The following is an 18,187-nucleotide window of genomic DNA, read 5'->3' as shown; positions in this document are numbered from 1 at the left end:
CCATTCCTCAGCAAAAGGCTTCACAAAGCCTGACTGTGTGCACGCGCATGTTGCACACGCACACGTCTGATGTATGCATGCACGTGACGTGCAGACATGACATGCGCGACGTGCACACGTGCAGTTAGGCTTTATGAAGCCTTTTGCCGAGGAATGGGGGAAGGGGTGGCAAGGAGGCACCAAGCTGCCCAAAATGCTTTTTTAAAAAAAAGGGCCAGCAGGGGGAAAGTGGTGAGAATGATAAGTACACCCTCTCCCACCCTTAAGGAGCCCCACTACCCAGTGCTGGACCGCGGAGGTGCGGTTCTGTGCACACCTCTAGGGGGATTCAGCAAACCGGGCTTGGTCCAGCTCAAGGGGGACCCTCGAACTGGCCTGGTTCAATGGTGAACCAGCTCGACCTCAAGCCAGTTCGCACAGCCTTACTTATGTTTTAGCAATCTGGTAGCATATATGCAGAACATGTTCATGAAGTTCTGCTCTTCAGATTGTCTTATTTTGTCAAAGTTGTTGAGACCATCTGTCTGAAATAAGAGAACTTTTAGCTGTTCCTCATTTGGAAATACAACAGTACCATTATAGTACTTTATCTGAAATATAGCCTATAGAAAGATCTCACCTACTGACAAGCATCTAATAAAGGGTAAAATCTGCAATACCATCAGCCTCTGCAACTCTTTATAACTGGCATGACTTACCTGTGAGAGTTGCTGTATTATATTCTAACATGTTTAGTCACCCCTGTAAGAAATGAGGTGAAGTTACCTCAAGTTCCATAGGATATGCCTAATCTGTTAGTGGACATCTTTGGGTAACTGTAGCTCTGTTCAGGCATTCAGCTTGAATCTCAATAGATGAAGAATGGGAACACACTGGCCAGCCATGATCTTCTGGCCACCACACTTCATGGCCATACCTTATATTCTGAGTTTGTCTACAGAAGCAAGTGCTTGAACCCAGGAAGGCTTTCTTCACATTTTCTATAATTCTGGCCAGCCAAGGTTCCAGAACATGAGAAGAAAGGCTACTGGAATCGTGTCTGGATATTTTTTTTCTCTTCACAAACTATGAACTTGCAGGGGTCAGGCTCCAGAGTGCAGACAAGTATCATGTTCATCGCAAGTCTTCATGAGAACATTAGCTGAAAGACTGCAGTTATTTTTGAGCGGATGTCCACAATGCTAAAAGCAATGCCTATTAACACCACCATCAGAAATGGGCTCTTTCTAGTCTGTGCAGCAAAGTTTCTTCAGAAAGAAGTGACCGATGAAAGGCCTATCAAGCTTAGGGTATCCACCATATCCAGGGGATATCCACCCAGCAAATTTATAAATATCTCCCATTGATTTCAGTGGGGCTTACATGTTCCATCTGGACTATACAAATCTCTCTCACAGATAATTCACAAACTTCTATCCACTTGCAATATTTGGCTGGTGGTTAGAAGTGAAAATAATTTTGCACTCAGCTCCCACACCACATCAGGCCATCTTGCCAAACCCCTTCTTGTTGGGCTAAAATTCTCCACAATTTAAGATCCTCCACAGTTTTATTATTACCATACTTGTAGTACAACATGCATTATTATTTAGTGTACTTGAAACATTTCTGAGTGTAGGATACAACTTCTAACACACTTCAGGTTGATCACCAATTCCTCAATATTACCCACAAGAGATTTTTAACTAAAGTGAGTCTGAGGTCAGTTACTTTGAAAACTAATTGTAGGAACTGTTCTGCAACTCATCATGAAATGTACATTTACACCCACAGAGTACAAAAATTGTTGGAGGCTTGTTGGACAAGAGCAGGACAGGGAAGAGAGCGTGCCCCTTTGCGTGTATGCAGAGCGCTCACAAAACTGCAACCCATCAGGGATGGTTTAAGACGACTTCCAGGCAACACTGAACTCCGGCACCTCTCCTTTAAGAAACGAAGCACTGCTTCCAAGCAATACACGTTTTCTTCTGACTCACCCTTCTTCCTCCTTTCTTCTCCTCCCCCACCGCACAACGCTCCGTATCCCTTACGGACCGGCGCAAACATCTGAGCCCGATTCGTCCGTAGCTTCTTCAGCCTACCTCGTCCCAGGGTCACCCCACACAGCGTCACACACACACACCCACACACACCACCCGCTTTCCCCTTAAGCTGGCTGGCTGGCTCTGGTTCTGTAACTGACACACAGAAAATTGTCCGACTGCTTCTGGCTCCCACCTGCAATCAGCCGCTGTTCCAGGACGGCCTTTGCTTCCTTCGGTGCTGCTATCTCCGTCTCCGACGGCCTCGCCGAGCCTCGGTGCGCCATGCCGCGCTGTGACATAGCTCCTTCCCCAACAAGCCCGGCCAGCTAGCCGGCCGGCAACACACACAGGCCCGGCTCGAGCTTCGCCGGCGTCAAAGACCGCGAGAGTATACGGGACCCGCCTCTTAATACGCCGCTCCTCCTGCTACGAAGGGCGCAGGCGCAATGTGAATCCTTCCAGACCTCACCGACTCGATCATCATACCGAAGGATCTGCAAACCGGATGGGAGGCGCGAATGTTTCCCTGCAAACACAACGAAAAGTTTTCTGGCACTTCAAAGACTTACGCATTTATTATAGTATAAGCTTTCGTGAACTCATTTGGTGAAGAACCCACTTCATCAGATGTAAGTGGCGCCTGTAAAAGAACTCCGTTTCCTTCTCTGCCTGGAAGCTGAAGCACTTGCGTGTTTATACAAGTATTTGTGGCACCGAAAGGGGACCACTGTTGACTGTTCTATTGCATTCCTTTCAACTGAGTACAAACAGCACGTTTAAAATCCTATGCGCACATACGCGGGAGTAAGTCCGATTGAAAACAGTGGAGCTAATTTCTGAGTGAATATGCATAGGCTCGTGCTGCACGCCACGTAATAAACTGGTAGCTTAACTCTGCCCTCTTCCGCTCTGTAAGACCTGGGTAGAGGACAGCTTGCGGGAAACAGGAACATAGGGCGCCCGATTCAATGCATGTTTCCGGAAATGTCACGCTGTTGAATGTGAGTGACGCAGGGCACAGACTTATGCACACGTAGTAAGCGCGACTGAACTGCGAGGGACTTACTTCCGACTTCCGAGCAAAACGTGCACATGATTATACTCTTGAGTGTACTATACTACTGCTCAAACAAACCAAAAGTTGTCAACTTTTCAAATGTACAGAATTGAAATAAGGATGTTAGTCTGTCCATACAATAAACAGTTATACCACACTAATGGCGCAGGCGCAGCGCAGCAAGGAAATGACTTGACTAACAAGCCAGAGGTTGGCGGTTCGAATCCCCGCTGGTATGTTTCCCAGACTATAGGGAACGCCTATATCGGGCAGTAGTGCAGCGATCTAGGAAGATGCTGAAATCATATACTGCGCGGGAGATGGTAAACTCCTCCTGTATTCTACCAAAGGCAACCGCAGGGCTCTGTGGTCTCGCCAGCAGTCGACACCAACTCGACAACACATTTTACTGGACTACCATTCCTGTAAAGTGGGAAGGTAGTTATTACTAAAATGTGAAATTTGCAGTTTTATTCTAAATAGGGATACTCAAAAGCAAGCCACACTGAATTCAAAGACGGAAAGATGGGCTGTATGTGCAGTGAAAAATGTGTGCCAAGGGCGGCAACTGTGCAATTTGATCCAACACAAATTATTTAGGATACAGTGCTAATCCCATAATCCCCAAGCAAAAGCCAATACATCTGGGGATTCTGGGAACTGTAGTCAACAACATCTGGGAATCCCTGTTAGAGGGAACACTGAGTCTGAGGTATATTATATTATTATTATTATTATTATTATTATTATTTATTACATTTATATCCCGCTCTTCCTCCAAGAAGCCCAGAGCGGTGTACTACATACTTCAGTTTCTCTTTCACAACAACCCTGTGAAGTAGGCTAGGCTGAGAGAGAAGTGACTGGCCCAGAGTCACCCAGTGAGTATACACTCAGACTATGCAGGATATAGTCCTAACAATATATTGTAACATATTAGATCAGGTTTGCCTTTGTTATCAGGTTCTCTTCATCTCTATATAATCAAACAGAAACAAAAGTACAAGTTAAAAACCTGTGACAGCTTTGGAATGATAAGAGCATATCAGCCCAGATTTTAGCCCCAGATTCAGCCTGGTATCAGTGTTCTCAGTGATATCAGTGTCCCAGAGAGAATGGGTTCCAACATAAGCTTAAGCTACCAGATCATTTTCTACAGCAAAAAAGATCACCAGAGACTCATAACCTGAGTTTTAAGCCAGCTAAACTAATATTTACTTTTATATAAGTCCCATATAAATGGGACTTAAGGGTTGCCACCTAATCAGACAAATGACCAGCCCACACAGGTTGGGGAAAGGTGGAAAGAGAGACAGCTGGGGTGAGAGGGAAGAGAGGCTGAGAGATGCCGCTGCAGCTCCTTCACCCCACTGCCTGCCACTGTTCCCTGACCCTGTTTAATGTTTTGCCTATGACAAAAAAAATGTTGTAGCTACACACAATAGATAAAGTATTATACAGACTAAAGTGGACAGGCTGGAATTGTTTAGTCAAGAGGTGAACGTATTTTATTCCATGGCCAAGCTAGTTTATCACCTAACAGTAAGGAAAACATTTAGATGTGAAATAGGATAATTAATGGATAGCTATAAAGTGGCAGCAGGTATATCTTGGGTAAGCAAATTCCTTACTTAGGTTAAGTCTCTGAAGGTTATGTAGGGTTGTCTTTCATAACTTCCTCCACCTTATTTTTTCCTATTTCAAGAATCTTCTCTATATATATTTAATTCTCTTAAACGTACCTGTCACTAATCCCATGCATGGCAGCTCTTGTGAGAGTTCATGAGCGAGCTGCCGATTAGCGATGGGGACGAGAGAAGAAACAGCACAGGCCGTGGAGGAGAAGTGGCGGGTGGCCGCCAGACCGGCAGGTGGCCACGGAGGAGAAGCAGCCACCGCCAGGCATGTAGGTGGCTGCCAAGGAGAAGCAGCCTGGCTGTTGAGGGAAAATGGGCAAGGGGGGACAGGATGAAATGGGGCTGGGGGGGAGAAAGAAATGGGACTGAAGGTGGGAGAAAGAAATGAAGATGGGGGAGGAGAGACAAGGAGAACTAGGGGCGCAGATGCTCTGTGCCAGGTCAGCTAGTTTCTTTTTAATAACTATTGTAAGCAGAATTGCAGTGTTTCATGGATTAATCAAACTCATTAACCTGAGTGTTCTCAAATGTGTGTACCCAGATAATGTTAGACTACAACTCCCATCATCCATTTGGCTGTTATGGCTGGGGATGATAGGAGTTGTAGCCCAACACCATCTGGGAACCCAAGTTTTGAGAACATGCAGATTTTTAAAAGTATCCTCTGGAGAAATATTTATTCCCCTACTATTTTTCTTTCCCCCCTTCTAAATTGGTGTCTGCCATTGTTCCTGACCAGATGGGGACAGGGGGTTAGATGCAGGATGTAAGGCTGCAGATTTCCTTGAAAGTACACCCACTGAAATCATTGCTTCTGAGTAGCCTGCTCCAGAAAGCACAGTTCTTCAGAATTACTGCTTTTACAATATGTATATGTAATTGGTTAATTACTAAAATAAAACTCATGCAATTAATCAACTAGGATTTCTATAATTAATCAACAGCTATAGTTGACTTAGGACCAGCCTAGATTGCTTAGGGCCTGGGTACCTAAAGGAGCACTTCTACAGCACTATATTTACATATATACAAGCTGAGAATCAGATGGAGGCAGCTCATGCATTCTTACAAAGCTCTGTTCACATGTTTCATACACATACAATCTGTGTACAATGTATGCACGTACATGTCTGTATAGATGTACTACTGTAACATTCAATGCATGTATAGAAGTACACTTCCTATCTGTACTGTGCATTTAACGGGCCTGTAATGAGGTTCAATTTTTAAATAAATGCATGTGCAGTCATTCACACAAAAACATGCATAAGTGTACAGACACCTGCACATACATACAACATAATACCAGAATAGTGTTCAAGTACACAACAGGCAAGTACACAATAGATCAAATCAGATTCCCAGAGAGACACCCTTGGAATTTTAATGTCTTTTAGTTCTCAGCAGTCTATTACTCCAGACTGTTTGTGTCTCACATCTTATCTACTAAGCTACAAATGGCAATCTCTTTTGTTCTTTTCTTACACTCATACACCCCTTAGCAGGGGGGTAGAAGTGGAGAATATGTTGCCTTCAAAGCTCTGATTGTTTCCCCCATTTGGAACACTCTAGCAATCTCATACAGAGTCAATGGGGCCATTCACATGACCTACCAGGTGGGGAGGTGGGAAACTTAGCAAGACATGCCGTCCCCCCAGATGTGCATTCAGGGACTGGTGGGAGCATGGAGCAGGGGGGATTGCACTGAGGCCAGAACTCATTATCCCAGCCTCCAAGAATCTCACAGTGCACTGCGCACCAAGTGAAATGCACTGGAAAATTCCCCCAGGGGATGGGTGTTCTAAGCACCCGTCTCTGTGTCAGCGTGAGTTGCAAGCAGCTCATGCTGAAACACAATCCCGGGAGCCAAGATAAGGGCATGTTTGCACCCTTAACCTCGACTAAGAGCTGGGCACTGGGTTTGGCACCGCAGGGATCCATGCGGATCCTGGGGGTTCTCTCGAACAGCCTCATTGTATGGGATCCCAGGCACTGAAAGGTTAACTGGTCATCTATATAATTATTTCTCTTCGCCTCCCACCGTGGGGAACTCTCATGTAGAACTCTCACAACATGCTGTGAGAGTTCCTGGCAAAGACGGGAGCAAGGATGGAGAAATTGGGGCCTGATTGTGAAGGAGCCGCACGAGGGAAGCGGCAGGCCCAGACGCAATGGGGAGGTGGCGGGCCAGGCTGCAGTGGTGAGGTGGCGGTGGTTTCGGGCCTGGCCGCGGAGGCAGCGGGGTGAGGAGGTGGCTGGGCCACCAGGAAGAGGAGATGGCCCAGGAGGGGACGGGACGGCTTTAAAGTCGGCTGGAAACCGTGGGCAAGGGGGGAAGGACCAGCCCGGGTGGGAAACGCCGGCCCCAAATACTGCACAGATGTTCTGTGCAGGGTCGGCTAGTTACCAGTAATCTGCTTAACAAAAAAAGATGGCCACCCAGCCTTTATAACTTCATCTTTTAACATTACCATATGAATGTGCCCTATGCTACATATCCCAACAATTTGTGAAACTTGTTTGGCTGTTGCCCTGTCCAGCTTTGGAATGTCCTGTCCCAAGGGATCAAATTAGCCTCCTCCTTGTGCCCAAGTTGAAAGTATGTTTAGCCTGCTTTCCAAAAAGAAAAAGGCTTATGTAATCACCATGCTTGTGCATGTGTTTGTGCATCCCCCTCCAATAATTTTCACATTTACAGCCTGATATATTCCAAGTTCATAGCACATGTGAGGGGGTCCTAAGTGACCCTGACATGGGTTTTGTTTTTGGTTTTTGCCAATGCATCATTTTATTTCAAGATGGCAGCAGCTCAAAGTATAGGCAAACCCCATGTATTGATAATTAGATAAATAAATCGATATGGGTGTGTGTGTGTGTATATGTGTGTGAGTGAATCCACCATTTTGGTTCAAGATCTTAATCCTGAGTGGTGCCCAGGACCTGGTACGAGATGTCAGAGTTCCAGAACCATTGGAGGACAGTCACCATAGTGTGATCCAGTTCAGCTTATATTCGAGTATAAGCATCACCAAGGAAGTCAACACTAATTCATTGGACTTCAGAAGAGGAAACTTCTCAAAAATGAGGGGACTGGTAAAAAGGAAGCTGAAAGGGAAAGTGTGCCGTCAAGTCGGTGTCGACTCCTGGCGACCACAGAGCCCTGTGGTTGTCTTTGGTAGAACACAGGAGGGGTTTACCATTGCCTCCTCCCGTGCAGTATGAGATGATGCCTTTCAGCATCTTCCTATATCGCTGCTGGTGTTTCCCATAGTCTGGGAAACGTACCAGCGGGGATTCAAACCGGCAACCTATGGCTTGCTAAACAAGTCATTTCCCCACTGTGCCATTAGGTGGCCTGTAAGGGAAAGTCAGGATGGTCAAATCACTCCAGAAAGCATTGGATTTATTTAAAACTGCAATACTAGAAGCTCAGTTGGAATGTATACCAAGAAGGAGAAAAGGTACACCAAGTTCAGGAGGATACCAGCATGGCTGACAAGTAGAGTCAGGGAAGCTATAAAAGGGAAGAGAAGACTTCCTTCAGAAAATGGAAGTCCTGCCCAAATGAAGAGAACAGGAAGGAACATAAACTCTGGCAAAGGAAATGCAAAATAATGGATGCAAAAAGAGAGTTTGAGGAGCATATAGCTAGAAGTGTCAAGGGTAATAACAAAAACTTATTTAAATATATCAGAAGTAGAAAACCTTCCAGGGAGGTGGTTGGACCCTTAGAAGATGAGGGCATGAAAGGGATTTTTTAGGAAGATAAGGAGATTGCAGAGAAGCTGAATGAATTCTTTGCATTTGTCTTCATGGCTGAGGATACTGACCATATACCCTCTTCAGAACTGAGCTTCTCAGGCTTGGTGGCTGAAGAACTGGGCCAATTTGAGGTGATGAAGGAAGATGTTCTAAACTGTCTTGAGAAACTAAACAAATCGCCAGTGCCAGATGGCATCCACCCAAGAGTTCTGAAGGAACTCAAATGTGAAACTGCTGATCTCCTAGCATAAATATGAAACTTGTCCATACAATCAGGCTCTGTACCAGAGTAGTGGAAAGTAGCTAATGTAACTCCAGTTTTAAAAAAGGGATCCAGGGGGGATTCAGAAATTACAGGCCAGTCACCTTGACTTCAGTGTCAGGTAAACTGATGGAAGGCATACTTGAGGACAAAATTGTTAAACATACAGAAGAACAAGCCTTGCTGAAGGAGAACCAGCATGGCTTCCGCAAGGGCAAGTCTTGTCTTACTAACCTTTCAGAGTTCTTTGAGAGTGTCAACAGCCATGTGGATAAAGGTGATCCGGATGACATAGAAGCTATGCTCACGCTGGGGGAAACCGGGCTAAAGAAGCCCAGCCCGGTTTTTCCCCATCATGAGAACCAGCGGGCTCGCAGGTGTGCCTGGTGGTTCTCTGGTGGCTAGCTCACCAAAGTAGCCCTCCCCTTAGCCCAGGTTAGCAGAACGAGCGCTCCACTAACCCGGGTTTTCGGATCATGTGCCACCACAGCGTGGCTCCGTGCCATGGCAACACATAAGGAGACCCCTGCCAGGAGGCTGCAAGCAGCCTCCCAGGTTCGGAGGTCTCTCCAGGATGCCCTGCACACTCACGTGGGGCATCCTGGAAATTCTGGGGGCCATGCAGCCCCTGATCCCCGCCGCCACTGTCGGCTCTGTGACAGAGCCAGCAGTTGTGTGGGTGGCCGATCTGGCCACCCAGCTACAAGCAGCTGCTCATCTGTGGAGAGGGCGAGCTAAGCCTGCTCTCCCTGCAGAACCCCCTCAGGCACTTCACACCAATTGTGGACTTCCAAAAAGCTTTGACAGAGTCCCCCGCCAAAGGCTCTTGAGTAAACCTAGCAGTCATGGGATAAGGGGACAGGTTCATGTGTGGATCAGTAACTGGTTGAAGGACAGGAAACAGAGGGTAGGAATAAATGGACAGTTTTCACAATGAAGGTAAGTAAGATGTGGATCTGTCCTGGGACAAGTGGTCTTTAAGTTATTCATAAATGATCAAGAAGCTGGGGTAAGCAGTGAAGTGGCCAAATTTGCAGATGGCACTAAACTATTTAGGGTAGTGAAATCCAGAACAGATTGTGGGGAGCTCCAAAGGATCTCCCCAAACTGGGTGAGTGGGTGACAAAATGGCAATTGTGGTTCAATGTAAGCAAGTGTACAGTTATGCATATTTGGGCAAAAAAACCCCAATTTCACATATACACTGATGGGACCTGAGCTGTCAGTGACTGACCAGGAGAGAGATCTTGGGGTCATGGTGGACAGCTCGTTGAAAATGTACACAGTGTGTGGCAGCAGTGAAAAAGGCAAATTCCATTCTAGGGGTCATTAGGAAGGGGATTGCAAATAAGAATACTAGTATTATAATTCCCTTATACAAGTCTATGGTGCTGCTACATTTGGAGTACTGCATACCATTGTGGTCACTCACCATATCTTAAGGAGGTCATTGTAGAACTGGGAAAGGTGCAGAAGAGGGCAACCATGATGATCAGGGGCCTGGAACACCTTCCCTATGAGGCAAAGCTACAGCATCGCCTTTTAGTATGGAAAAGAGGCGACTATGGGGGGACACGATCCAAGTGTATAAAATTATGCATGGAGTAGAGAGAGTGGACAGAGATAATTTTTATCTCCCTCTCTCACAACACTAGAACTGGGGGTCATCTCTCGACCATGTCTCCGCATAGTCACCTCTTTTCCAAACTCTTTCCCCCATGCTGTGTGACACAGCAATGTCATTATAATGTGCCATGGCAGGCCAGCAACAGGAGCGGTTGTGTGGAGGTGGCGAAGAGAGCAAGTGGGTGGATGGGCAGGATATGGAGTGCCTGGCTGGATCCAATGGTGTGCATTCCTTCCTGTGGTGGCAGAGGGCACCAGGGGGTTGCACACATGACCCAGGCCATCAGCGCCCCTCCCCGCTTGGTTCCTTAGGTGGCTGCCTAGTTTGCCTAGTGGGTGGGCCACCCCTATATTAAAATCTATAGGACAAGTTTATTTGTTCTATAATAAAGATTGGTGGTTATGCATAGGTTGAGGCATATTAATCTTGACTTTCACAGAAATTGATGCCTAATGGGACTCTTTTCAAATAAATGTGTCCTGCTTGTCCTATTAATTTCAATCGAGTTCTCAGTGCTAATTTTCTGAAGCCCGTCAGTCAGGCTGAGAGGAAGGGAACACTGAGCTTCGGCATGTAGCCAACCAATCAAGAAGAGCAGAGGAGGAGGATCTTCATCTATCACAGACACATAACTGAAGACACATCAGCTTCAAGCTGGTGATTCTCAGATGAAAAACAAACAGTGTGGCTGCAGCATGGAGAGGAAGGAGGACTCTGAATGTCCCCTGGGAGCCCTTCAAGTACACCTAGAGATATTAGTACCCCCTGTTGGAAAATCCTGCCTTAAATCATTGCACAAACCCATGACCGAAAGAAGAAAGCTGAGTGTGTTGTGTAGCTCTCTCTAATGTCAGAGTAAGCCTGGGATTTGGGTTCAAATCGGGGGTGTAGCTAGGCAGGAGAGGGCTGTGTTACCCCCTCCCTGGTGGCCCCTTGGAGTGAGAGAGATAATGAAGAAAATAGGGAGGGGTAGAGCTGGGGGGCCTTCAGGAGCTGGGGGGTCCATGTTCCTTGAACCCATCCACTCATAGCTGCACCCCTGGATCCCTGCTTGGCCATGAAACTCACTGGGTGACCTTGAACCAATTACTCTCTCATTCTAATCTACCTAACAGCTGTTGTAAGCTGCCTTGAGTTGCTTGGAGGAAGTGTGGGGTTTGTTTTTTAAAAGTAATTATAGTCTTAATGTGACAAATAATTTCTGCACTGTTAAGTAAGTATATTTACTATTTACTTTAATGCTGCTATTAATCATACATTATAAGATAATCTGTTAACTTTCTTGAATACCTAGAGAGACTAATTGGAACATCTGAAGAAAACATAGTGTCACTTACAAAAGTGAATGACATGGTGAATAGACATCATTTAGCTGCTAAACAGGATTAGTGTTTACTAGGGAAGGTGGCGTGGAGATTACAAATCTTGGACTCATTTAACCCCACAAGCAATGATCTGATAGCTGATCTTGAACATGATGATTTCAGATATTTATTTTCATCTGGATATTTTAATAATGGCTCCTTGCCATAAAACCTGAAAGAGCAAAAAAAAAAAGCCTGCAGTTGAAGATAAACAGAACAAATAGTAGTAAACCTCAAAATATTGTATGCCAATATTCAATTGAACTCCCTAGTAAAAATAACTAATAAATTTATACTAATTAATTTATAAACTGCCTTGGGATTGTTTTAATGAAAGGTGGTATATAAATTTAACAATAACCAAAAAAAAACAACAACTTCACTCTTTCTCCAAGGAGGTCAGGACAGTGTATATGGGTCTCCCCTCCTTTATTCACATAACAACACCTCTGTGAGGCAGGTTAGGCTGAGAGAGAGTTATTTTCTCAAGGTCATGAGAAGTTCCTGGCTGAGTGGGGATCTGAACTCAGGTCTCACTGGCAATACGTAGGATTGCAGGCTTAACCACACAAGTTCTCTTTTGTACATTAGAGTAGCAGCAAAACAACAAATGAGTGATTACACTTGCCATAAGAACTATCTTCCTCCAAATGAGCCTGTCTGAATCTCAGGAATAGCACCAGAGGCCTTGCCCTCTGTCCTGTCATTACAAGAATGATGGTGGTGATGATAATGATGATTTGTTAGTTGCCCCATAACAAATTGTTCCCTGGGCAGCACACAATACAAAATTAAAAGATCAAATAAAAACACATAACACATATACCCCTGCTTACTTGGCAAAGAGGCACCTTTTAATGTGGTGATTCTCTTTATTTAGCAGGGGGAGAGTAACAGGCTCTATCCACCCCCAGCACAGTACCTCCAGTGACTGTTGCTGGTGTCTATCTTATATTTCTTTTAGATGGTGAGCCCTTTGGGGACAGGGATCCATCTTATTTATTTATTATTTCTCTGTGTAAACCGCCCTGAGCCATTTTTGGAAGGGTGGTATAGAAACTGAATAAATAATAATAAATAATAATAAAAATAAATAAATCAAAACAGTCCAAAATGGGTGTGGGGGCAGGGCTGGATACAAAATACAATACAGAGCAATTAAAAAACTTTTTAAAAACAATCTGCTTTTTAAAAACTGCTTTAAAAATCAAAATTTAAATAGCCTGAGTGAACAAAAAGGTCTTTATCTGGAGTCTAAAAGAACAAAGTAATGAAGTCAGGCAAACTTTACTGGGGACGCTATTCCATAAATGGGGTGCAACCACCAAAAAGGTCCTCTCCTTAGTAGCTACCTGCCTCACCTCGTTTGGCAGGGGCATTCAGAACAGGGCTGCCAAAGAAGTTGTTAAGGTCCAGGATGGGACATAAGGGACAAGGCGCTTTCTCAGGTAACCCAGTCCCAAGCCATGTAGGACTTTAAGGGTTAAAACAGTGGTTCCCAAACTGGGAGCCTCCAGATGTTGCTGAGCTACAAATCCCATCAGCCCTAGCTACAATTTATTGTGGCTGGGGATGACAGGAGCTGTAGTTCAGCAACATCTGGAGGCTTCCAGTTTGGGAACCACTGGGTTAAAACAAGCACTTTGAATTGGGCCCAGAAATGGACTGGGAGCCAAAGCAGCTGACAAAGCACTGGCATACTATGCTCAAAACGTCCAGTCCCAGTTAATAATCTTGCAGCCCTATTTTATACCAGCTGCATTTTTCAGACCGTTTTCAAAGTCAGCCTCACGTACAATAGGGATATGCATGGAACCATGGTGGGGTGGTTCGAAGGCAGCGGTGGTCTCCCTTTAAGAGTGGGGGGAGGGTGCACTTACCCCTCCCACCGCTTTCCCCCCGCCGGTGTCAGTTTTTTTAAAAGCCCATTGGGGCGGCAGCATACCTCCAGGGGCGTAGCAAGGTTGGAGTGGGCCCAGAGACAAGATTTTAAAATGGGCCCCCCAATCACTGAAGCTCAGCTCATGAAGTAAAGAAATCTTAAATGAGGCTGAATAGTGGTAACGAAAAGCAGAGTAAAATTTGATCAGAGTATATATATGTGTGTGTGTGCCACAATAGAACATCATCCTAAATTATTTTTTTTAAGGTTTTCTAAATTGTGGACGATGCAAGTCATTTAATGGTACTAGAGAAAGGTAGCTCCAGGTCTTAAAACTCACATCAGTTTCAGAGGATAAAGATAACTGAAGGAAGCCTGGGTGGGTGCGTGGCTGGGGGACTCAGTCATGTGACTTGCCTCTGGGGGCCCCCCAAGGCAGTGGGCCCCCAGACAACTGTCTCCCCTTGCCCTATTATAGTTATGCCCCTGCATACCTCCCTGTCGCCTTGTTGCCCTCATCTTCAAGATATGACTGGAAGTCACCAATGCGCCTGTGCACGCTGGCAAGGGCGTGAGTGCACGCAGGCACGTTGGCGACTTCTGGTCATGTCCGGAACACGAGGGCAACGAGGCAGCAGGGAGGTACGCTGCCACCCCGAAGGACTTTTAAAAAAACTGATGACAGTGGGGGGAAAGCTGAGGGAGGGGTAAGTGCACCCTTCCCCCACTCTTAAAGGGAGACCCCCTCCGAACTGGTTCCGTGCACATCCCTAACGTACTGCAGTAATCTTAATGAATGATTACCAGGGCATTAACTGTGGCCACACTATCCTTATCCAGGTAAGGTTGCAGTTGGCATATCAGCCAAAGCTGATAAAAGGTGCTCTGAGCCACAGAGGCCTTGTGAGCCTCTAGTGACAGTGGTGGAACAATGAGCACCCCCAGACTGCGAAGCTGGTCCTTTAGGGGGAGTGCAACCCCATCTAGAACAGGATGAACATCATACACCTGGAAAGGGGAACTACCGACCAACAGTACTTCTGTCCTGTCTGGAATGAGTCTTAACTTGTTCACCCTCATGCAGTCCATTACTGCATCCAGACACTGATTCAGGACAGTCACCGCCTCACTTGCGTCTGATCATCTGAGTAATGAGGTAAATCTGGTCTTGGACGGGGTCACACTCCCTCTGAAAGACAAAGTCCGCAGCTTGGGGGCTGCTTCTGGACCCAACAATGTCCTTAGGGGCGCAGGTGGTGGCAGTGTGCAGAAGTGCTTTTACCAGCTATGTCTGGTGTGCCAGCTGTTGATAAAATTGATTAACTTATAAAACTAATCTAGTCATGCTGAAAGGTTTAAAAACACACAATATGATAAAAGGTTAAGAAGGAATTTCCTCCCCAGCTGAAACTGTTACTTAAGTAAGAACAAAGTACAATTTAGTTTACACAGGAAATGAAATGAGGAGATACTGTTATCATGTATTAAAGAGATTACTTGCCTACGTGATCTGTAAAGTATAAAAATTTGTTGTAAATGATGATCGGGGTTCTGGAATTTGGGCACTAGCCGGCCAGAACCTTTGCTTCTGCAGAGCAAATAAAGCCTTTTAAAACTTCTCCACTGGTGATGTTCTTTGGCTCGCTGACCCAGTAAAAGAACCATTTGGATGGTATAGCACTGTGACCCTACTCAGAGCAGTCAGACCTGACCTCAGTCACTCATGCTTTGGTAACATCCAGATTGGACTACTGCAATGCGCTCTATGTGGGGCTGCCCTTGAAGATGGTTTGGAAGTTTCAGCTGGTCCAGAATGCTGCTGCAAGGATGTTCGTGGGTGCAAATCGCTTTATGAGTTTCACACCCATCCTGCGGCAGCTTCAATGGTTACCGGTTTGCTTCCGGGTTAGATTCAAGATGTTGGTCTTGACCTTTAAAGCTCTACACAGCTTGGGGCCGGGGTAACCACATTCACCTATATGAACCTGCCAGGGCCCTCCGCTCATCATCTCAGGCCCTGTTCATGGCAGAGATCCGTTTGGCAGGGACTAGAGACAGAGCATTTTCAGGTTTGGAATGCCCTCCCTGAAGAGATTCACCATGCTCCCTCCCTCAGTGTTTTTAAAAAAACAACAACAAAAACATCTTTTTAAAGAGGCTTTTTAATGCTCCATCTTTGGTTATATATGGTAGGTTCTTTAGTTTTTAGTTTTTATAATTCTCAATTTTTAGCTTTTAAAGTAATTTTTAATTTGAAACTTAATTCTGATTGTGGTTTTAGCCTTTTAACTTGTTGACAATTTGGTTAATTATATTACTTTTATTTGCATTGTATCTATTTTATTGTTGTGAGCTGCCCTGAGCAGTAATATACTGGAGGGATGGGGTATAAATATTATAAATAAATAAATAAATAAATAAATGAAACCCCGATATGTGATTTGAAACTGCAGGCTTTCAGTCTCCATCTTGGCTATGGTTCATGGGACCATGAACTCTGCACATGCCTATATTTGACAAAACTCTCAAGCTGGTCGCTTAGCACAAGCAAACATGGGGCAACTATTACCCAAGGTCAGTATAACAAGTGACTTCAAGATATAACCATATGGCCCCTCTCTATTCAGAGAAGGAATCTGGCTGAGGAGATGCAGAGACTATTTCTCAAGGGAATAGTAAAACTCCCTTTTTGGCATAAGGGAGTAGTTTCACTAATTGTCTTCATAGGAACTCAGATAAGTCTGAGCTCTCCCACACTGCTATCACTGTGCTAATGGCCTGGCATGGACCAGTCATTGGTATCAAAAGAATTATTATCTCCCCACCTGGAAGATCTTCCTGGTGTGAATGAGAAGCTTTAAGCTCGCCCATTCACTCTATCCCATATAATTTGTTCAAACCATTTCGCTTTATTGTTCATCAGGATCACACCTACTCGTGATTGAATCAAACAATATTAATTCCTTTGTCAACCATAGATGTCACCGCCAACAGCAAGGAGATGTGACCTGTATATAGCCTGAAAGCATGATTTTTGCCTATTTCTAGCCCAAAACATCAACAAATATTGTGCTTTGGCTTTACCTATACTATCAGCTACAGCTTTTGCTCCAGCCTTGTTTCCAGATTCGATCCCTGCCTCTGGTTTGTATCTGTCTCCAAACTCAAATCACACACCTGCTCTTCAGGCCCTTTCTAAAGCTGCTCTTCAGGCCCTTTCTCTAGCCAGCTCTGAGCTGAGTCTGTAATAATTCTAACCTTAAGATACAATGCCTCTTTGTGAGATTCTAAATTAGCACTCTTAGTTCATATTTTATTGCCTTCTTGCCTGCTTAACCAACTTTTCTCTTCCTGTACCCCTAAATCAGTGATTCTCAAACTTGGGTCCTCAGGTGTTATTGGACTTCAACTCCCATAATCCCCAACCAAAGGCCACTGAGGCTGGGGATTATGGGAGCTGAAGTCCAATAACACCTGAGGACCCAAGTTTGAGAATCCCTGCCCTAAATAAATCTGATAGTACCATATGTCTTTCTCTCTCATCATTTCCAGACCAAAACTTTGCAAAAGTTTATTTTGTAACAGACTGTTCACTATAGTCTCACTAATTCCCCACACAAGCCCAAAAGCAGTCGCGGGGCATTCTGCCCGTGCTCCAGAACAGTTCTGTTAACACCCAAGGCCTGATCTAGTCCAGTATCCTGTTTCACACAGTGGCCCACCAGGTGCCGCTGGGAAGCCCACAAGCAAGAGCTGAGGGCACCATTGAGCGGACGGGTTCAAAAAACCCAGGCTGCCATCTCGTAGGGGCTGTGCCTGGCACCCCAGACACACACACACACACCCATGTCTGATGCCAGATGTGGGGTCATGATTTAGCTCCCAAACAGGGCTGTGTGGCCCCATTTTTTGAGCTAAATCAGCCAGCGCTGCCTTCGCAGTGTGGCCAGAACAACTCTCCCTGCCTTTCAAAGGCAGGGACAGCTGCTCCTGGCCATGCTGCAAATGCAGCGCTGGCTGATTCAGCTCCCAAACGGGGCTGCACGGCCCTGTTTGGGAGTTAGATCAGCCAGTTCGCAGCGTGGCCAGAGCGGCTCTAAAAGGAAGGGAGAATCGCTCCGGTCGTGCTGCAGACTCAGTGCTGGCCAGTTTAACTTCCAGATGGGGTCGTATGGCCCTTTTTGGGAGCTAAACCACACCCCTGCGTCTGATGTCTGATGCGGGGTTTGTGGCTAAACGTTCCCTGCGTCTGCCATCAGATGCATGGGGTGGAGCTAGGGGGTCGGGGCAGCAGCACAACCCAGGCCACTACTGGCCTCCCTCCACCCCTGGCTGAGGGCATGCCCGCTCTCCTACTGTTACTCTCCTTCAGCTGGTATTTAGAGGCATCTGGTATTTAGAGGCCAATAGCCCAGCTCCAGCCTCAGAGGCAAGTAAGAAAGCAAGTAAAGATCTGGCTTTTCACTCAGGCGCTTGTATTTTAAAGGGTGCTTGCTGTTTTCCTTTTTTGCTTCTGTGTGCTTCATTCTTACAGTTTTATTGGTTGGTAGTTTTAATTTTTATAGTTTTTAT

At 45.6% G+C, this 18,187-nt stretch overlaps 1 protein-coding gene across 4 annotated transcripts in view; it reads right to left on the bottom strand.

Annotated features, from left to right (window-relative positions):
• TMEM41B (transmembrane protein 41B) overlaps nucleotides 1-2,967 on the bottom strand; it is a 31,922-nt gene extending 28,955 nt beyond the window's left edge. The window contains exons 1-2 of one of the 4 annotated variants that reach the window (XR_008313030.1): nucleotides 2,644-2,967; nucleotides 2,218-2,550 (exon numbers count right to left, since the gene is read on the bottom strand). Coding sequence is in view for 3 of the 4 variants with exons in the window: in XM_053283320.1 (XP_053139295.1) it covers nucleotides 2,218-2,323 (106 nt within the window). In the remaining variant the exon portion in view is untranslated. Of the gene's footprint in view, nucleotides 1-1,976; nucleotides 2,115-2,217; nucleotides 2,554-2,643 lie in introns of those variants that run through there. The other 3 variants (XM_053283320.1, XM_053283321.1, XM_053283322.1) reach the window with 3 other exon arrangements.
• Nucleotides 2,968-18,187: the final 15,220 nt, after the last annotated feature.

Source organism: Hemicordylus capensis, chromosome 1, assembly GCF_027244095.1.
Source record: "Hemicordylus capensis ecotype Gifberg chromosome 1, rHemCap1.1.pri, whole genome shotgun sequence".
NCBI lineage: Eukaryota > Metazoa > Chordata > Lepidosauria > Squamata > Cordylidae > Hemicordylus > Hemicordylus capensis.
The sequence above is the reverse complement of the archived record's forward strand: the minus strand, read 5'-3'. Positions and strand labels throughout refer to the sequence as shown.